Source organism: Alternaria arbusti (assembly GCF_024043155.1).
Source record: "Alternaria arbusti strain BMP 1465 chromosome Unknown scaffold_1, whole genome shotgun sequence".
NCBI classification, from domain to species: domain Eukaryota; kingdom Fungi; phylum Ascomycota; class Dothideomycetes; order Pleosporales; family Pleosporaceae; genus Alternaria; species Alternaria arbusti.
The window spans coordinates 1,833,472-1,852,979 of NW_026249941.1; the positions used below are offsets into that span (position 1 = coordinate 1,833,472).

The 19,508-nt window shown below is 51.8% G+C and overlaps 6 protein-coding genes across 6 annotated transcripts; 3 read left to right on the forward strand and 3 right to left on the reverse strand.

The window, feature by feature from the left end:
• Positions 1-253: 253 nt before the first annotated feature.
• J4E86_000661 (uncharacterized protein) lies at positions 254-1,453 on the forward strand (the record flags this gene model as incomplete). The annotated part of the gene is made up of 1 exon (XM_051441234.1): positions 254-1,453. The coding sequence occupies one exon, from the start codon at positions 254-256 to the stop codon at positions 1,451-1,453; it is 1,200 nt and encodes a 399-aa protein (XP_051307405.1).
• An 82-nt stretch (positions 1,454-1,535) lies between these two features.
• Positions 1,536-2,594, reverse strand: J4E86_000662 (uncharacterized protein; the record flags this gene model as incomplete). Its single annotated transcript, XM_051441235.1, has 1 exon — positions 1,536-2,594. The coding sequence occupies one exon, from the start codon at positions 2,592-2,594 to the stop codon at positions 1,536-1,538; it is 1,059 nt and encodes a 352-aa protein (XP_051307406.1).
• Positions 2,595-3,047: 453 nt separating this feature from the next.
• On the reverse strand, positions 3,048-3,992 carry J4E86_000663 (uncharacterized protein; the record flags this gene model as incomplete). Its single annotated transcript, XM_051441236.1, has 2 exons — positions 3,048-3,479; positions 3,852-3,992. The coding sequence occupies 2 exons, from the start codon at positions 3,990-3,992 to the stop codon at positions 3,048-3,050; spliced, it is 573 nt and encodes a 190-aa protein (XP_051307407.1).
• Positions 3,993-5,636: 1,644 nt separating this feature from the next.
• Positions 5,637-6,575, forward strand: J4E86_000664 (uncharacterized protein; the record flags this gene model as incomplete). Its single annotated transcript, XM_051441237.1, has 1 exon — positions 5,637-6,575. One exon carries the CDS (start codon positions 5,637-5,639, stop codon positions 6,573-6,575), a length of 939 nt encoding a protein of 312 aa, XP_051307408.1.
• Positions 6,576-6,819: 244 nt separating this feature from the next.
• J4E86_000665 (uncharacterized protein) lies at positions 6,820-10,623 on the reverse strand (the record flags this gene model as incomplete). Its single annotated transcript, XM_051441238.1, has 5 exons — positions 6,820-7,529; positions 7,887-8,799; positions 8,844-9,449; positions 10,096-10,376; positions 10,557-10,623. The coding sequence occupies 5 exons, from the start codon at positions 10,621-10,623 to the stop codon at positions 6,820-6,822; spliced, it is 2,577 nt and encodes an 858-aa protein (XP_051307409.1).
• Positions 10,624-10,711: 88 nt separating this feature from the next.
• On the forward strand, positions 10,712-13,874 carry J4E86_000666 (uncharacterized protein; the record flags this gene model as incomplete). Its single annotated transcript, XM_051441239.1, has 2 exons — positions 10,712-10,744; positions 10,920-13,874. 2 exons carry the CDS (start codon positions 10,712-10,714, stop codon positions 13,872-13,874), a joined length of 2,988 nt encoding a protein of 995 aa, XP_051307410.1.
• Positions 13,875-19,508: the final 5,634 nt, after the last annotated feature.

Here is a 19,508-nt window from a genome sequence, read left to right on the forward strand (position 1 = left end):
GCGCGTTGGCCCATCATTGAATCCCGTTCCTGCGCTCGCCATGTAGAAACACGATAACGGGTCGTTGCGACCCTCTCTCAATCTACTTGTCGATAATCTCGTTTGACCCTTCCGTGTTGCGCTGTTATGCTTCATTTTAGCTACATGCATCTTTTCCCGCTATAGCGTCATCGACATTGCATCGAGAATACCCCGAACCGCGATAACGAGACGGTAGAACAATGCGCTTCATACCGACACGGCCCCAGTCACGATGAGACTCCCTTTAGAAATTTTGGTTCTGCTCACGCACTTCCTGTATCTCGGCACCTCTCTCCCTCTCGAACGCCGCAGCACACCCTTCCGCTCATTCCGCGGCCTCACGCCCCTGGTCAACTCCTTTTCCAACGGGCATACCTACGCGCACGCGCCGACTAAGTACTTTTACGAATCCACATTCAACAGCCACTACGATGGACGTTTCGCATCCTCCGAGGTGCCCTTTCAAGAACGTATATGGCATCTCAGGCTTATGCTGAAGGCGTACACCGACACGATGGAGAGAATTGGAGTACAAACTTGGATAATGCATGGCTGCTTGCTAGGATGGTGGTGGGGCAGAAGCCTGATGCCGTGGGATAAAGACTTGGATTTCCTCGTAGAAGAAGACGGCGCACGAGAATTGGGTACATGGTGGAACATGACAATTCATCAGTTCAACGCTCGAGAACTCGGGCTTGAACTTGCATCAGACAACGAGGAGGGTCAGGTCAAGCAGAAAGGAATCCTGCACGGCTTGGAGCATCAGAACGAAGATGCAGAGACGCGCTCGAAGCGCCTCGCTTGGGAAGAAGACATTAGGAAACAGGGCAAGAAATACCTCCTAGAGGTAAACCCAAACTACACCAACAAATCTACGTCAGACATATACAACCACATCGACATACGCTGGATCGACGTAAACAACGGGCTGTACATCGACATCACAACACTCCACGTCGCACCCGCCTCGGAACAGAATTCCATCGCCAACTCTCCTTACTCCAGCACCCACCCCTCAGCCCACGAATCCGATCCTGACGCCTTCGACGACGAAACATTACTATACGTCAAAGACACCCACGCCTACCTCAACACCCAAATCTTTCCCCTCCGCCAATCCACCCTCGAGGGCGTAAATGTAAGAGTCCCATATGCGTATGAGGAACTGCTGCTGGAGGAATATGGATCAGATGCCCTGACCGAGGATTGGTACAACGGATATCAATTCAACAAAAAGACAGGGCAGTGGAAGAAGAAAGGGCCGACGGAAGACCAGAAAGCCTATTTCAGGAGGAAAAGCGGAAAGGATTTGGGGAGATTGAGTAGTACGGGGAGAATTGGGCATGGGTGGAAGGGGCATGGTGCGCTTGAGGGAGCACTGAAAGAGGAGGGTGTACAATTGGATGTTGAGAGGGGGAGGTGGGTTGAGTAGGATAACAAATCTGTGTATAAAGATGATTAAGTACAATGTAAGACCCTCCATCTAATCAACCCTCATCGTCTAGCGTCCTTGTCTACAGCCTTGCCTTTACGCGCGGTTCCTCTTCAAAACCTACTTCCCCAAAGCGTATCTCCTCATCTTCTTCCATCTTGACTCTACGCTCCAGCTCATCAACCACCCCATCAATCCGCTTGAACGCCCAACTATGTTCAGACCGCGGATACAACATGGGTCTTTGATCAAACCTGTTATCAGGACTGTAACTTGCTGCGTGGACTGCCGGCGTTACAGCAGCCATCTTATGCCTGTTGTTGCCATAGAAAGTCCAGAACCGCTTCACCAAATCGCCGACTTCCCGCGCACTCTTCCTATCCTGCCAATCACACAGCAGACGCTGGAACATGTCGAAGGGCCCCAGTCGCTCTTCACTGCGCAGCTTGGCGAAGACGAAAAGCTCTTGGTGCGTCATGCCGTTCTCCTTGTCGTCGCATGAACCGAAGCTAGCGGGCTCGAGTTCAGCGCGGGGAATGGCGTTGAGGAACTCGTCTAAGATGGGTAGGGTGAAAGCGGTACGTGCCCAGCGGATGAAAGATCGGAGTTGGATTTTGGAAATACTTCCGATGGGGCTGAGGTCTGCGGAGCTGCAGTCGTGCTTTGTCAAGTTGCCTCTGAGGGACTCCTCGACGTTGACGGAGCTCAGAACGAGGAGGCCACCTCCGCCGGGGTGGTTGCGGATGACAGGCAGGGTACGGGCCAGATAGTATGCTCTGGTTGAGCGAATACGAGCTTGCAGGTTTTGGAGTGCTAGGTTCTCCGCTGAAGAGCCTCGGAAGTCGGGAGTGAAGCCTCTGTATTGAGGCAGAAGGTCTCGTTCGGCTCGGTAGACCGTGTCGATGGACATGCTGATGTGGTGGGCGCCCATGCCTTCTGCGAGACGCTGAGCTCGTGAACGTGTCTCTTCGGATGAGCATTCTGACATGCCCATGTACACTGTGTGCAGGATGCGATTGCAGAGCTCTTGGGGGGTCTTGGGCAGCCAGTCATCGGCTCCCGTGATACGCTGAATGTCTGATGCGACCTCGTTTCCGTCTTGAAGCGCGTCGAATACCAGATAGCACATACTTAACACCATCACTGATGTCGAGCACGAGTCAATACCGCCGCTCAGTGGCGCTAGAAAGCCGACGCATTCGCTGCGGCGGAGGTAATGCTACAGAGTTTAAGATCCGAAGTCAGCGTATGTCTCACATCCAGTTCGTACGGCCACAACGTACCCAAGATAACAGGCTGGTCCCATGGCGATCTCTTCTTCCAATGTGTGAAAGCTTGGGCCCCGAGCAATAGGGTGGTGGTGATCCGGGCGCAGGGCGGCAAGCTCAAGACGATACAAATTGCATGCCACGTCTACACGGGGCGTGGTCAGGTCATCGAGGGGCCCCGAGACTGCTTGTTTCGCCCGATACGATTCAACCTCTTCCAGATCGACGACGGCGGTTACCACCTCGATATCATGGACCGAGAACCTTGGGCCTTGAGAAACTATTTCTCCGTTCACCAAGATCATCGGGCCACCGTCGTAGTAGCTTTAATCGCCATCGCAGCCATGCTGATTCGAGTAGAGGATGACTCCACCAATGTCTTTGCTGACATTCTGCAGTGAAGATACCAAGGAGTCGAAGTTCCCGACACTGAAGTGATTGGCTGCAGAGACCGTCAGGATATCAGCGCTTGTCGAGCTCAAGGCTGTCGGAAGCAAATCTTCGAGCCCAATCAACTCGTCGGATGTAATGGCGCCAACACACGCGCCTGAGGTGGAGAGCAGAGCACTGCCGAAAGGAACCATGCTGGTGCCCTGCATGTCCGCAATGAAGTCTGGTAAGGGAAATGCTTCGGGTGGAATAGTGGGATCCCAAGCGGTAAACCACCTTGACTCATTATAGTTGCCGTCAATCCTCAAAGTGGTTTTCGGACGTATTGAGACAATTCTACCGTTGTATGCCATAACTCTACTGATGGGCTGTAAGTACATTATCGAAGCAGTGAGTTAGTGTACTTACCAGATGTACCGGAGATTATGATGCTTGATTGGCATACCGATGTCTACAAGCATGTTGTCACAACACTCATCCGTGAGGATGCTAATGAGTGCTTCCCAGCAATTGGCGTATAGTTCTTCCTCGTAGAAGTGGTCATGACAGCCGTACCCACAAATCTAGTTTCGTTAGCGGGAATGATGGTAGAGCAAATGTGCTCAACGCCCATTATGTAGGTAGCCTTGTGAAACACCAATTTCCGATGGATAGCAGAATTTCGAGGTATGGATGACCATAGAAGTGTTTCAGGCGTGGAAAAGCGCCTTCAAGATGAAATAAATAAACCGATGACTTACTTCCAGTTCTGGTCCAGCGCGCAATGTAGCACCCTTGGCTTTCGCTTCGCGGATGCTCTGCTTGATACGGGTAGAATTTCCCTCCCAATCTAGAGCCCACTGAGCAAGCGAGCATGATGCAACGACAATCTGGCGACTCATGATGTGATTGCTTGAGGCGAGTCTCGCAACCAGGAACTTCAATGGAGTCGGTCGGGGTGATCTAGAATTAGTTGAGAAGTCGCAGTGAGCGTGGAAGAAATGCGAGACTTTGAAGTATGCGCTGAACTCAAATAGTCGGGAGAAGGAACAAGGTGAATGTAGAATTGTGGATTTCGTTCCGGTGTCGCAATCGAGTCGTGACAATCGCGCAAGCGGCCAACAGAAACACGCCGACCATTATTAACTTGGTGAATAGCCATTGTTTATGAATGATATCGAGCATCCAAGGGATAGTCCAGTTCGAGTTAGTGTAGTGTGATGAACCACGATGCCGATGCAAAGGGATTACCTCCCAGTATCCTGCCTGCAGCGGTCGCTAAACCCGAGGGGAACCAGCGGGTACAACCCCATTTGATGGCAACCGAACAACGGGGCGACGAGGTTTTATTGGATTGTTGGTGGTCTGCAAGGTTTCGGGGTGTTCGCGTAGGTTGAGTCGTAATGTCCAACCTAGGAAGGACTTGAGGTGTTAGAGGCCATGCCTGTCTGAGTAATCCCTTCACAACCCCCTTTTACAAATCGAGATGGACTGCATGAGAACACTGGGCGGAGACTATTATATCTTGATGGAATCTGATCTGTAGGATTTGATCGCCGACATCCATTTCGTGAAGTTGGAGAGGTTGCCCTGTCTTATGCACGAGGTACGAATCCAGTCATGTTGGTCAGGCCGGCATGATGTGTCAGACGAGAGCCAGACTTCGACACAACTGGAGGATCTGGATGGAATTTTGCTTTTTGCCGACGCGTCAATGGAAATGTTGAGTAATTGGGGATATGCATATCTATTGCTGTTGCCTTAGTGAGCAGTCGTTGGCCCAGGAGGATTTGCCCGGACTCATTGAGTCGATCCGTTTCATCATATTGGTGGCTGAGTTCATCTTCGCCGTTACAACTCGTACCATACCTAGGTAATGAAGGAAAGTGTGTCCTTCACTTAATATGGCCAGCTTTGAACAAAGACGCATGACGTAATGAAGGACGGGCGGTTGGACGTTTTCACGGCCAGGTCATCGTCGGAACCTGCGGGCGGGCTAGAGTGAAGGATAACTTGGCGTCATAGGCACGAAGTTTGTCCGCTAGTGCTCAGGACGAACTGCGCGATGTGGAAAGACGAAGCTGGGAGTCTGGGCATGGTGTTTAGTGGAGTTAAGAAGAGCTCGAAATGCGCTAGCTCGGAGCCGGATCGGAGAACTTAGCATCTCCGATCACCGTCTTCATGACACCAGCATCAACAACACTCGCGTCGGATGCCTTACATCCAGGACATTGTAAACATGCGGTACTATTGGCTCGATACACCGGCTCAGTCGTACTACAAAACGGGCCTTTTCTGTATTGAAGATTCGCAATGTCGAAAAACTTCAGATGGTTTTAAAGCGTAAAGTCCGATGACTACACCCGGAATCTCTATGATGGCCGCATATGCGTGGCTTATTTCAAGACGCGGCCCGACTAAGATGACTGATAGATCAGAGTAGCAAAGAGGTATATAAGGTAGGTGGTCATCAACTTTCGTATTTACCAACATACTATCACTATCAAGACATCATTCACATCCTCACCAAACACCAAAGCCCCAAGATGTCGAAGTCTAAAATCGCCGTCTTCGGTGCCACAGGCAACCAAGGCAACTCTGTCGCCCGCACCGTCCTCACCGACCCCTCCCTATCAGCCTTGTACAGTGTCCGCGCCCTTTCGCGCTCTGCCACCTCCCCCAAGATGCAAGAGCTACAGTCTCTCGGCGCAGAGCTATCCGCAGCCGACATGGACGACCCCACGACACTCCCATCCGCCCTAGCAGGCTGTACACACGTCTTTCTCATAACAACAACGCAATACACGGGCTTCACGCGCGAAGTCGAAACACGCCAAGCACGCGCCGTATGCAGCGAAGCCATCAAGCAAGGTGTCAAATACATCATCTTCAGCTCAATGTCGCACCCCTTCAAGATTAGCAACGGGAAGTTGAAGAACGTAGAGCATTTTGACGACAAGGCTGAGATCGAAGAGTATATCCGCGGTTTGCCTGTGCAAAGCGCGTTCTTTGCTCCAGCGTCTTTTATGCAGAATTTCGAGGGCATGATGAAGCCCCGTCCTTCTCCTGCGAATGATGGTACGTTCGTATTGGGGGATGTCTTGCCGGGCGACACTCCTGTACCGTACATCGACATCACCGAAACGGGGAAATGGGTTGGGGCTATCCTTGCTGAACCAGACAAGTACGCAGGCAAATTCTTTGCTGCAGCAGAGGCGTTGTATACGCCGGACGAGGTCGCCGAGCTCATGAGTAAGGTGACAGGGAAGACAGTCAAGCATGTTCAGCTTCCAGATGAGGTAGTCAAGGGATTTTTCCCGGAGGGGTTCCGGGAGCAGTTGTATGAGATGTTCGTGTTGAACAGGGAGTATGGGTATTATGGCAAGGGGCAGAAAGAGGCGGTTCAGTGGGCGAAGGAGCAGGTCAAGGGGGAGTTGACGGGAGTGGAGGCGTTTTTGAGAAAGAACGGCTTGAAGTTGGAGTGATGATACATGATACATGGCGCGGCAGGCTGTACTGTAAGGGCGGTATTGGGGGCTGAGAACAATGGATTCATGCTTGAGTAAATCGTTTGCGCCCAGTATAGCATGTCTTGTAGTGTTACACGCTTTTGTACTTCTACCTGTATAGTGATTTTACATACGATACAATACAATGACCCAGAAGTCTACATTACACCCCAAAGTTGCAAATGTATATTTTTTACGCGTATGTAGACTGCAGCGCACCTCAGTATCCATTGTAACCACCCTGCATGTTGGGATCGGCAGGGTAACCCCACATTGCCATTGAGTCCGGGATGAACAGTGCTGACAGATCTGCGTCCGAGCCTGTGCCTAGATCGAATTGGGTGAAATCGAAGTTTATATCGAATGGTTGTTGTGCGCCAAGACCCATCATATCTGGAGTAGGCTGTGCGTTCATGTTAGGATACCAGTTTGGCATGGCTTGCTGAGAATGCTGCGCGTGGGCCTGTAAAGCGGCCTGAGCTTGTTGCTGAGAACGAGATTGCGCCTGTGCCTGCGCTTGCGTCTGCTGCTGCTGCTGTTGCTGAGAAGCGACATTGTTGCTGCTACCCATTGCGACTTCCGAGAGAAGGTGAAGCGGGGTTTGGTTTGCAGGTGATTGGCGCGTGGAGGGTCGGGAAGTTTGACTGTTGTTTCGGGTGGAGTCGTATTCGGGATCCGTTTGTTGCTCGCCAGCAGCACCCTCTTTGATGTGAGCGAACCGCTCTTGAAGGCGCTTTGCAACGAAGTAGAACTTTCCATGGGGCGATTGAGCATCGCGGGAGACAATGGCATTGAACATGGAGACTAGTTGTTCGGTATAGGCCTCGATCTTAAGATCTTCCTGGCAGATGATACTACCCACTTCGCCGGAGCTAGTGACTGATACCCACATCTTCATTAGGCAAACGATAGCGTAAATGGCTCGTACACCTGGATTGTATTAGCGCGTATATTACGTTGAGATCAGGGCATATTACAGAAAATGACAGGCAGAGTCAGCAGGATGTCAAGTTCGATACTTAGGATCGTGTCTAGGATACCGTGGGTAGCAGTGAGACAATCACCCAGAGCACCTATGTGTGCTGGGCCAGCAGGTACATCTTTTTTGACTCCAGATGGTAGAGAGGGCGACAACGTATCCGACACAAAAGGGGGTTGTAGATCGGCCGAGCCCTGATTTTGGTGCAGTGCAATTTCATGCAGGTATAGGTTTGTAACGTGTTCGGCCAAGCGAAGGGTTGCTGCGACCGTCAGTAGATGCAATGAATCATGACCGCTACAACCTACGATCAATTTCACCCAGAGAGGAATTCTCCTCCCTGAGTGAGCTGAGCTCGTTCTCAAAAATCTTTAGGGCGTAGATGACTTTTGGATCGGAAATGGTGACCTCGACTGAAGGGTCATCCATGCAGAACTCCACTGAGATCTTTTCTCCAATGTGCGCCATCTTGACCTGCTGGCAAAGCAGTCTGTCTGAAGGCAATGCCTCTGGCGAGGTCTCCAGTATGCGAACACTCTCCGCCATGTAATTAGTCCAGCGGAGCAGAATTGGTCGTCGCAGGACCATTGTGATACTCATGCAGAGATAGTAACACACAAGGAAAGTCCGACGGGCTTCGACACTGCTAGAGTTGGGATGGTACCTCTTGAACGGACCAACCGAGAGTCTCATGACATTTGGAGTTGCCTTCCTTCCGAGACCTAGGTCAAGAGCCATTACGGCAGCGCAATTGACCATCATGTAGAAGTTGTGCTGTTCAAAATGAAGAGGCGGCCGATACCAAAGTACAGATATGTGTAATGCCTGAACGATTTCGAGCGACTTTTCTCCGTTGCGCCAGATGATGTCGGCAAGCTGATCTTTGAGGAGCTTGGTCAACTCGCGTTGCGCCTCTTGCGAGACCAGTTGTTCTGCACTCCCATGTGAAGATCCAGCCAGGACAGCGAGGAACAGAAGCGGTTTTTTCTCTCGGACTTCACGCGCTGTCGTACCAGGAGGGAAAGGTACGGCAGGGAAATGTGGACAAATCTCGTTCACGTAACGAAGGAAAACCCGCTCCGCGATATCCGGTGTCATGAGGTTGTCGATCAAAGCACTGATGTGTGAATGGTCGGCGTGGATCTTATTCTTGCTTGTTCGTCGCATTTCTGGGTGCTCTGCTAGATCGCGATGAATAGCATCCATATCCTCGGGAATCGTCTGAAATGTTAGTTTTGACTTCACATACCATTGACTCGACTCACAGCGTGCGCATTGTCCATCTTCCTACGCTTTGGCTCAGGCCCTCTCTGCAAGCTCTGTGCCGGACCATAGCCGGCTGGTATGTCTGGGTATCTGGCCGTCGGCGGCTGCGCCCAGTCGTGTTCGACTGTTCCCATGCGATATTGCCCCTCAACCGGCATGGGCATCGCGTTGGCGCTGGCACCGGGTTGTGGTATGCCTCCATGGTGCCTCATTTCCGGTACTCCCGGTACTCCCGACTTCTGCGCGTGTAGTGTAGCTGTCAATGCATCGATCTTGCGTTCGAGCTCAGCGACTCTACTGTCGGCTTTCTTCTGGCGCTTCCGTGTCGGCGGTGTTGTGATGCAAGGCCGGCCTGCTTTTGCGCATCGTCTGCATGATACATCAGGTCGCTCTTGGTCGCAGCGGACCTTCAGTCCTCGACATGAGTCGCATGCTCGCGGGCGCTTGAGGTCGGCGGGAGATTTGCCAGAACCAGGTGTGTCGTGTTCATGCGCGTCGTCGTGGTCGTCGTGGTCGTCGTCATCGTGCTCTGTTCCTGGTGCGGTCGGCGATGTCTGCTCAAGGGCGGGATCGAGTATGTTCCCTAGTGGGGCGGGCTGCGACAGCTGGGGATGGTGTTGAGTGGTCGGAGATGGCAGGTAGTATGGGTGGCCGGTGTTCTGCTGCTGCTGCGGTGCAGACGCGTACTGAGGCCGTGAAGATGGCGCCGAAGACGCGCTCGCAAAAAGTCTAGGATCGAGCAACGGATCGGACATCGCGAATCGTCAATCTCGAGGCTTAAGTTCAATGACTGTCGGCGTCGGTAGTATAGTGACCGAACTTCCGCCTGTGGGTAAAGTTGACAGAAACCTCGGCGTTCAGGTGTCAGTGCGTACGCCAAGCCAAACTTGGCCTCTAGCTATTCACTTTTGTTTCTGTCATCACCTCACATATCAGAGCTATGTAGGTTCGCTGCGGCTTACGTTATCGTAAAGACAAGAGTTTGCAACAGTCGAATGTAATGTAGACTCCTGAGCAAGTATTTTCAGCAACTTTGAAGAAAGCAGGGATTAGATTCTCCTCTCGAATGAGGGGTTATTGGGAATTATAGCAGTACTTGAGTCGAGGCTCTAGCATGAGTCTTCTGTCATATCACATGTGATCGCATACAATACAAGGTTCGTCAATGTTGTAATGTGTTCATTAAAGAGATAGACTTCATAAGATCATCAATAACATAAAACCATCCCGTTGCGCTCATCCTGAACTGACAGGTGGGATAATAGCAACCTCATCACCTTCCACGATCTGCTTGTTCGCGTCCTCGGCATCATCTTCGCCAACGTCAACATACTCCATGTTGATCGTCATCGCGCAGCTGCTCAGCACCTTGTCACGAATATCCGGATACCGCTCCTCCAGCATAGCAAAGACATCGCGAGCTCGGACGGGTGCAGGAAGATGTTCGCTCGTCTTGCCAGTGAAGGTGGACGCTGCTGCGAAGTACAGGATCGAGAAGTGGCCCGCAGGCGCTTTGGCGGGTGCCATGATGCCTGTCGAGACTTGTTAGGATTGTGTCGCGACATGGCCAAGTGCTAAGTGGGAACATTGAAAATTCAATCAGGAAAAAATTTGCTCCGCAGTCTGACGCCGAAGCGACGGTCGGATAATACATGCTATAATTTTGAATACATCATGAAAGGGGGTTGAGTGGAAGGAGACGATGTACATACCTTGGGCGTGAGGTGTAGGAAAGATGGACGGAGGTGTGCGGAGGAACATGTGAGTTCGCGCGGCCATTAGCGTGTCTGCACAGACCACCACCCGAGCGCGCCTTGCCTCCGCCGCACTTTTTGTATTGACGACATCATCCACCATTCGCCTCAAAATGTATCCTCGTTTTCAGCAGGCAGCGGGCCATGTATGCCTGCGGTGTCAATGGCGCTTGCTAAGCCAGCGAAATGCATCTCGGCAAATACAACTTTCACGCGGGCTTTCTACTTTGAAAGTTTCGCAAACACCAAGGCGGGCGCTTCATGTCGCTGGCAGTGTAAGTGATTCGCTCAGTACGCCATTCACGAACTGACATATATCAGCGCTCGCAACTATCCGCACATACCGCCACTCCCACACCACCTCCGGAACCGTCTCTGCTTCCTCGCCCTGAGGGCGTTGCAATCCGCGAATACCTCGAGCAGTGGCAACAGCAGTTTGGTGGGCCGACCGAGGAAGTACTATCGGCGTTTGAGAATCATCCCGAACGTGAAGACATACAAAATGGCCTGTCGAAGCTGTCGTCCGCGTTCAAGGCCGACGAAGACGCCAGAGAGAATGAGTGGGATGCTGCTGAGGAAGACGAGGGCGAAGAAGTGATTACGATTGGGCTCTTCTTGAAGCCTGGCGACGTGGTGGAACTTTCACAACCGGGTCGTGAACCTGTGCTTGCTGTGTTCGTGCAGCAGCTGAACAATGACAGTCAGTTCTTCTCCGTCAACGGCAGATGGACGCATTCGACCATAAGTCGGGTTTCCTTTGCCATCCAAGGTTGCATCGACCCAGCACTTCTCCAGCCGCTCATTCCATTCCTACCCACGGATCCCGGCGCGGCTAATCCCAAGGGTGAGGTTCATGTCCCGCGAGACTTTGCTGCTCCTGTGATAGCGAGTCTTGAAAATATGACTGAAGAAGCCGAGAAGATCTACCGAAAGAATGCTCCAGTCTTGGACACAGCCTATGATATCCTGGCAGACAAGACGAGGACACGTATGATGACACTGACACAAATTGCGAAGTTCCTGCTCGCGCGGGGTTCCCCCGACTGGGTACCACCGCCAGCAGCGCTACTAGCAGTACGAAAGGCCTTGAACCACAACGAATTCCGCTTCCGCTCCGATGGTCGTAACCATCGTCTGACAAACATGTTCGCTATACGACCCAAAACCGATGTCGAGGTCGTAGAAACAGTTCACGAGTGGATCCGAGAATACAGAGAATACCTTGCTCTTTCCGTCAATAGCCCTTCGGAAGCCAAGCGAAGCCGCACTGACGGCGCCACTCATATCATAGATTTCCTGGCAAAGGCCGGCAGGCTCATTTCAGCGAGTCGAAAGTTACGTGAGCCAACCTACGGCGGCCTTGGACCCAGTAAGACTCCAGCGACACAGAATGGGTCCTCTAATCTGCACGTCACTTGGGGGGAGCCGTTCACAAGTGCTGACAAACAGATCATCAACTTCCTACAAGCATGGGTACTGACCGGTCAGTTTACGGGTATGGCTGGTCTGCATGCTGCTTGTGCGAGCTTGATCTCAGCATCAGGTTTCTATGGTTCGGACGTCTTTGGCGATACCGGATCTCCCGATGATACGTTAAGCAACATCAAACGTGCTACTGGATTATTGTTTTTACAAGAAATTGGCGTCATTTCACCACACGACAATCGAGCGATCTATGACGAGCAGCTGATGCTGCCCACTGTTCGTCTATCTCGTAATCTGGAGTTACTCAACACTAAAGCGGAGCTGACAAGAAGGAATCCTGACTTCCGGGATTCAATGGCGAACCTACGTCGCGACTGGGGTTCGACCACCGTGTATTGCATTGACGATGTCGGCGCCCAGGAGATCGATGATGGCATATCGATTGAACGGGTCAAAGACGCGAGCTCCGAGTTCTGGATCCACGTACACGTCGCAAATCCAACAGCATTCTTCGACAAGACCCACACCCTGTCTGGACTCGCCGCGCACATGACCGAGTCTGTCTATACACCGGAGCGATCTTTCCCGATGCTTCCGACTTGGGCTAGTCAAGGCCACTTTAGTCTTGATCGTGGCCGCCCTGTTATAACCTTTAGTACTCGCATCGACGGAGCCGGCAGTAAGCTAGAAACAAAGATACAGCACGGCTTCATTCAAAATATCGTCAGTATCACACCATCCGAGTTGGCTACTCTCATGGGTGATCAGAGCACTACGAACACCCGAAGGATTGTTGTCGGCGGGGAGGTGCCGCGTGGATCGGAGCGGCCGCCGCCGAGTGTTTCTCCAAGTCAACTCGAAGAACTGCGTGATCTTTATACTGCAGCTCAAGCCCTATGGGCTGCTCGCAAGGCTGCTGGTGGCGTTCGATTTGGTAGTTCGAATGTCAACGCCCGTGTTTTTGAAAGCGCCACTCAGGGAGGTCTAAGTTGGAACGCTCCCTCTCTGGACAGGGCACGATATATACAAGGAGACCCGATCATCGAGGTGACGAACTCGATACCAGAAGGCTTTATGCAGCTCACCATCGGGCCCAAGAACATCGTTGAAGAAATGATGATGCTTGCAGGTCAAGCTGCGGCGGCTTGGTGCACGGAGAGGCATATCCCCGTCATGTACAGAGGCACTATCGAACCACCTAGCGGGGATCTGGATCCAAAAGAGCTACAAAATCTCGTCCAAGCTCACTACGAAGAGCATGGAAAAGTACGACTCGATCTCACTGCGCGGTGGTTCAAAGCACTTGGCATGGCTGTTGCACATTCTTCACCGTTGCCACATAAAATCATAGGAGTCCCTGGTTATATCAAGGTCACCAGCCCTCTTCGTCGATTTTCTGATATGATTGCACATTGGCAAATTGAAGCCGCTGTGCGATGGGAGACACAGTCCGGTAGGAAGTTCGATGGCACCCAGGCTTCCAGCTACAAAGCTCTTCCATTCTCGCAACGACAAATGCAGGAATCTATTGTAACTCTATCACCTCGGGAACGGATCATTACCCTAGCCAAGCGTCACTCAACGCGATTTTGGGTCGCCCAGGCGATTCATCGTGCCCTCAAATACAAAGAGGCTGCCCTTCCCGATTCCTTCAAGTTCTGGGCTCGTCGCGTTCGTCCAGGCCGTTACGCCCTTGGCGATATACCTGAGTACGGTCTCCAAGCTGTCCTGAGCGGTGACTATAAAGAAGGTGACGAGTGGGAAGTAGCGCTAGATAGGGTTGACCTTTTTACGAGGTTGATCTATGTCAAGCCGATTCGCCTCCTTGATCGAGTCACCGATGCGCTTTGAGTGAGCATGGAGTCAAAATTATGGTGTAAGTTTATCATGCAGGGACTTCGATTCTATCGATAAGCACCATACTTCCTTCCGAGCAGACTGTATGTCTGACAGGCGAATGGCTTGGCGTCCCGCGGTGGCGCGAGGAGGCGTTTTTGTACTACAGCACGGGACGGGCCCTCCGTCATTGCAGATCGCCCTCAATCATGCACCCGATTCCAAATTACCAGCCTCACATTCAAGACTATCGTGTGCTGCGAAATGGTCAAGATAGCGCGCAGCAATAACGTCCGAAGCAATGGGAATTTGCCGATGGAGGCTAGAGCGACGGAGGCGTCACAGCACGCGCACCTGCAAGCCATTCCAAGCCACTAATGCATTTGCTACGAACAGCCAGCATTCGTGTAGATCCGTGGTGTCAAGATCGTGTTCTCCGCTCGGTTATGGGGATGAGGAAGCAACACGGCAAGCAACCCGGTTCGTCGTGCATGCGCGTGCGCTTGAGGAGACCCAGAGGCTCGGGCCGTCAAAAGGTACGTCAGATCTGTGTGCCGTGTCAAGCATCCTGTAATGCCCCGACGGTCCCTTCAACCCGCTTGGCGATATCTTTTGTACAACAGCGCCTCAACGTTGATGAGGATTAGCGTCAACGCAATGCAACACCACCTATTCGGTAACCCAAAATTCGGTGAAAGCCCAGCATATCTATCATTAGCGTTCGTCATTCTTCCAATGACTCGCGGAAGTTCAATTCAAGAATGAGGCTCCAGGTTCTCGTTTACTTATCACGGCAGTTGGCCTTAGGTGATGTCTGTCATTTCGTCCCTACATAATGGTACCCCGAAGCCTTCATTTTCCGAGGTCCAACGACCTACCAGATAGCCAGTATTTATCTATGGGATCACTTACTATACCCAATCAATAGCCAACTGTCTTTGTATCGCTTCTCGCCCAGTATTCACCACTACGCAACATAACCTATCAGAGCGATCATTTTCTACCATGGCTGAAAGCACTGGCGCACACATACATATCGCGCAAGACGAGGCCTCAATCTTGGCCGAGACCAACCGGAAGAAGCAACAGGCTCAACAGCCGCGCCAACTGCTCTCATGTACAAAATGCAGAGAGCGAAAGGTCAAGGTCAGTCACATCCATCGATTCGCATTACAGATTGCGATATAAGAGATGCGGACAATATCCTCGCGGTGCACTTTGACTGCACACTGAGCTGACGTAGCATAGTGTGATCGCACTAAACCATGCTCGGCATGTTGTGCTCGTGGCTCTCCACGCGACTGCCACTTCATCGCGGAAGATGGCAATTACGCCCCGATACAACAGAGTTATGAGCTTCGTAAACTGCGCGCCGAGAATTTACGTCTTAAAGAAAGGCTGCGCGCCTACAAGATTTCAGCAGATGATGATCTGGATCATGTGGATTCTTTGGAATCACCTCTTACTGAAGGTACTGTTCCGTCGAGACGGCGAGCTGTGAAGCAGAAGCGTTTACAGACTTCCGAGTGGCAGGATAGCATCTACTTTGGCTCGCCTGGACTCGCTACTGTCCTCAGTGATGTATGTATATTCACACACACATCTTAAACACCAATCTAATATCACAAGTTCTCCTCGGCGGATGCTCGCGTTTTGCCATTGTCGTATACAATACCTCGAGCCTCAGACATGTTTCGCATTCTGCCGACGTATCCCTTCCCGACTCTCTTCGTTGCTGCGCCCGATGAATGCATCCCACAGCTAATTAGCTGCCTCCCTGGAAAGGATGAGCTTATGGAGTATTTTGGAGTTTTCCAGCGGCTTGTCTGCCCAGTGCCTGTGGAGACGACGAAAAAGGAGATCGAGGCTTTTCTTTCCGACGCACGAAAGAACTCCCAACTCTATCCAGCTACTTTGGCATTGTTTTTTGGATTCATCGCGCTTGGCGCACAACACTCAGTCTGGGACAAAAGCGGAGGGCGATGGGACGCTAACGCCATCGAAATCGAGACTCAGAAGGGCAACGTCTACAGTAGGTGTATGCGAGGCTAGTGGAGTTCAATCTAACGCTCTTGATCTAGTTGCAGCAGCGATGCAAGCTTTACGACTGGCTTCATTTACACACAAGCCATCTCTCTCCGCAATCCAGACGCTCCTTATGATCGGGAGTTATCTTACCAACAACGGAAGAATGTTGGATTCGTTTGCGTTGTTCGGCACTACGATCCGGCTTGCTCACTCGGTTGGTCTTCATCGTCACCCGAAGTACCTGAATCCTGCTCCTACAAATGGGAAAGACTGTGTAATACGACAGAAGGTCTGGTGGCACATGCTGCACCTGGATGAACACATGTCTATGACCCTTGGAAGACCTCTAGGAATAAGCGGCATTGGTGACAATCCCTGGCCGACTCAGTTGACGACCGACCCGGTTTTATTACGATTCGGCGAGTTCGTTAACCACTTCACGATACTGGCCAGACAGATAATGAGTAGTAACCCCTTGACGAACGCCAGGATCAATGAGTTCACCGATATACTCCGAAGATTACTAGATACGATACCTGAAACGCTTCAGTTTCGTGACACGTGGATGCTTCCCGAGACGCCTCTGCCGGATCTAAGCGCCATAGCTACTGGTACGTTTCAACACTCTTTTGCCTGTATTTTGGTCCTCGTGCTCAACAGGTACGATCTTGCCATCGGAAACCTGCACCTTGAGTCGGAAGCATTGGAGACGCAATCCCGAGTCGCAAAACCATGGGCGGCTTTTCTGCTGTTACCCCTTCTAGGGTCCAAAGAAGACGTCATCTGGTGTATGCATTCGCTCACATGCTGCAGTATACTTTTCCAATGCTCATACTTACATCCTTCTTCTGAACCAACAGAAAATCGAGAAACATGCCACTTCTGCGACAACCTCAACTGGCAAGGATAATGTATTACCATTCCAAGCTGCCAACCGCGCGTCCTCCCTGGACTTTTCACACGAGACATACTCAACACAGACTGCACCTCGCGGAAGGATGCTGGTACTTGCTTCATCAGAAGCTCTTATCTCTGCTTTCATGTTCTTCCACTACAGAGACCCAGCTGCGCTGATCGATTGGGCGATCGCACGACAGGCCTTCAATGGATGCATGATCCTTCTCTTGGATGCATTAGAATGCCGAACCTTTACCACTGGCGCATTCAAAGCAGAACAAGCCTTCGTTGTCTTCAAGGAACTATACGAGAACAGCGTCCACGAGCTTGCAGGGTTGGCTGTAGAGAAGCTCGGTCTTTGCTTGCAGGAGTTGCACAGGCTAGTAACACTGTCGTCCGACGTCCAATCGCGTGGAGAGAGGCATACGGCTATGCAAGGGGCGCGGCACAACGAAGCAACACGAGCTTCGGCTGTGACTGACACAGTGATGGGTCACACTGGAATGTTTTTACTCGAGGACATGAGCCAACAAACTGCCGCGAACGAAGTCTTTTCCCCGATGGCTTGGAACAATCCCGATATCGCCACCCAGACCGAAGAATATCGTCATGCAGGTCTACATCGCGGAGGTACATATAAGAAAGAAGCAACATCACCCAAGGATCATATCGCCAACGCTCGATACACAGACGGCATGCAGGGCTTGCGCAGATCGACCACGTTGCGATCAGCGTCCACACGATACGCGACTCTGTCTGAGGACGATCACATGCAGCCACATGGTTACACTGCTCCAACTTCGCCTGCAGACTTTTCAACGCTGCATGATCATCAGCTGAAGAACACGATAGATCATCGTGGGTGGCAAACGTCCCGAGGAGATGAGAGTAGCCGTCCGCTTCACTTATATACCCAATTCCAATAAGTCGCAGCATCAGAAGACCCGCAGCACGACGTGGTTTGGCATCATGATTGGAGTCATGATGCACCCGGAGTAACTCAAGAGCGCAGGGCCCAATCCTCCGCATGGCCACAAAGGCATAACTCATGTCCCGCCGTGCCTCCAGTCAACATTGATCCGCCAATTCTCAGGCCAGCTTTCTCCTCACCAGATGATATCGACAGACCCACAGTAGCGCGAAAGTCGCTAAACGCGCCCATCACCTCAGCTGAGCTGACATCTTTCAACACATCGCAAAGCTTTCCCCAAGTTGCAGAGACGAACCCATGCGCCCCTTTCACTCCCCGGCGACCAGCACCATTACAGATGTCAAGCATTGCGGAGATTACACCAAGCTTCTCATCGACCGTTCTGGGAGGGTTTTATGGACAACAAGGGCAGATCAGATCACAGGTCGTGACATACCCGTCAACTGCCGCTGCGTCGTCATCAATTACGCCTATGACTGAGAACATGAATATGAACGACTGGAATAGATACACAGGCAGCGAAGGCCTGGAGTAGGATATCATTTGATCGGTACAGCACTGCCTTGACCAAATTGCCAAGGGGCGGGCCGCTTGTTGATGAGATGTATATTTGGTATCGGATATGAAGCTTTTCAGCTCCACATCATAGCGAGTCAGAGTGAAAGATATTACTTTGCCTTAGTCACACACATCCAGTTGCCTGGTTCGGCATAGAATCATGTGTGCCAGCAGACAAGATTACTGAACCAAGATCATTGACATTGTTCTCCATGTTTCCCCATTTCCCTCTTCCAGCTTAGCTGAGTACCCGACACTTCGGTTTAGATAGCACGTTGACGTGAAGCCACCTGGGAATATTTGTCAGAAGCAACCCCATAGTCTGGGTTCGACGGCTGCTGCCGATATTCGCTGGAAGCCGCGCGAGGCTGGATGTACGACTGGCTGGTATGCAACCACCGCAATGGTAGTGTGTGAGAAATCTGGCTCAGATAATCAAGATGACAACCTGTGAGTGAGAGGATGATCCCGTGCTGCGTGGACCCATTACGCCACAGCCCGCCACGGCTTTACCTGACATCCACACTCTCACAGGCATACATTCTCCCGTCTCCACTTCGCCAATCACAAGTTACTCAACCCTCGTAAAAAACAGCATGGACACCACACGCTAGTCAGGCAATCCCGATAGTCTGGAGTGACAGGCTGTCGGAACACGTCTTCAGGATCGAGGCCCCCAGCGCCGGAACCGCAGTCTCGATATCGGTGAGGTACGCGCGAATGCTACGTCGCACAGCAGCCAACCAGCCGACAGCCACACGCAGCAAAGCGCTCAACGCCGATAATTGCACATGCTGCAGGGCGTCGTCGATAACGTCGCCGATCTCCACTGCTTCGAGCCGCGAAGGCGAGTATGTTGTTCCGAGCATTGGTTTCGCGCTCATCCTGATCGACGGAGGACTTGCTCTGGGACCAGATTCGCGAGCTGCGGTGGCGTGGAGACATGACTCGAGTCAACACGTGCAACGTTGAGCCTCACTCTTTGGTGATCTGCGTTGTGCGCGTGGATGCTGGGATGTGTTGGTGTTGACACCTCGTGGTTTGCGCTGATCTTTTGGTGGTGGCGAGTCGAGAAACGCTTTTCTCAGCTTTCACCGGGTGTTTGCATTTGCAACGCAGTGCAACGCAATCGCGTCGTCATAGAAGGTAATGAGATCTTTTGCTGCAGGTGTGGTGTCTACCGGGATGTCTGCACGCGCTGACAGTACGCCTCTTGGACTGCTTTTTTTCTCCTG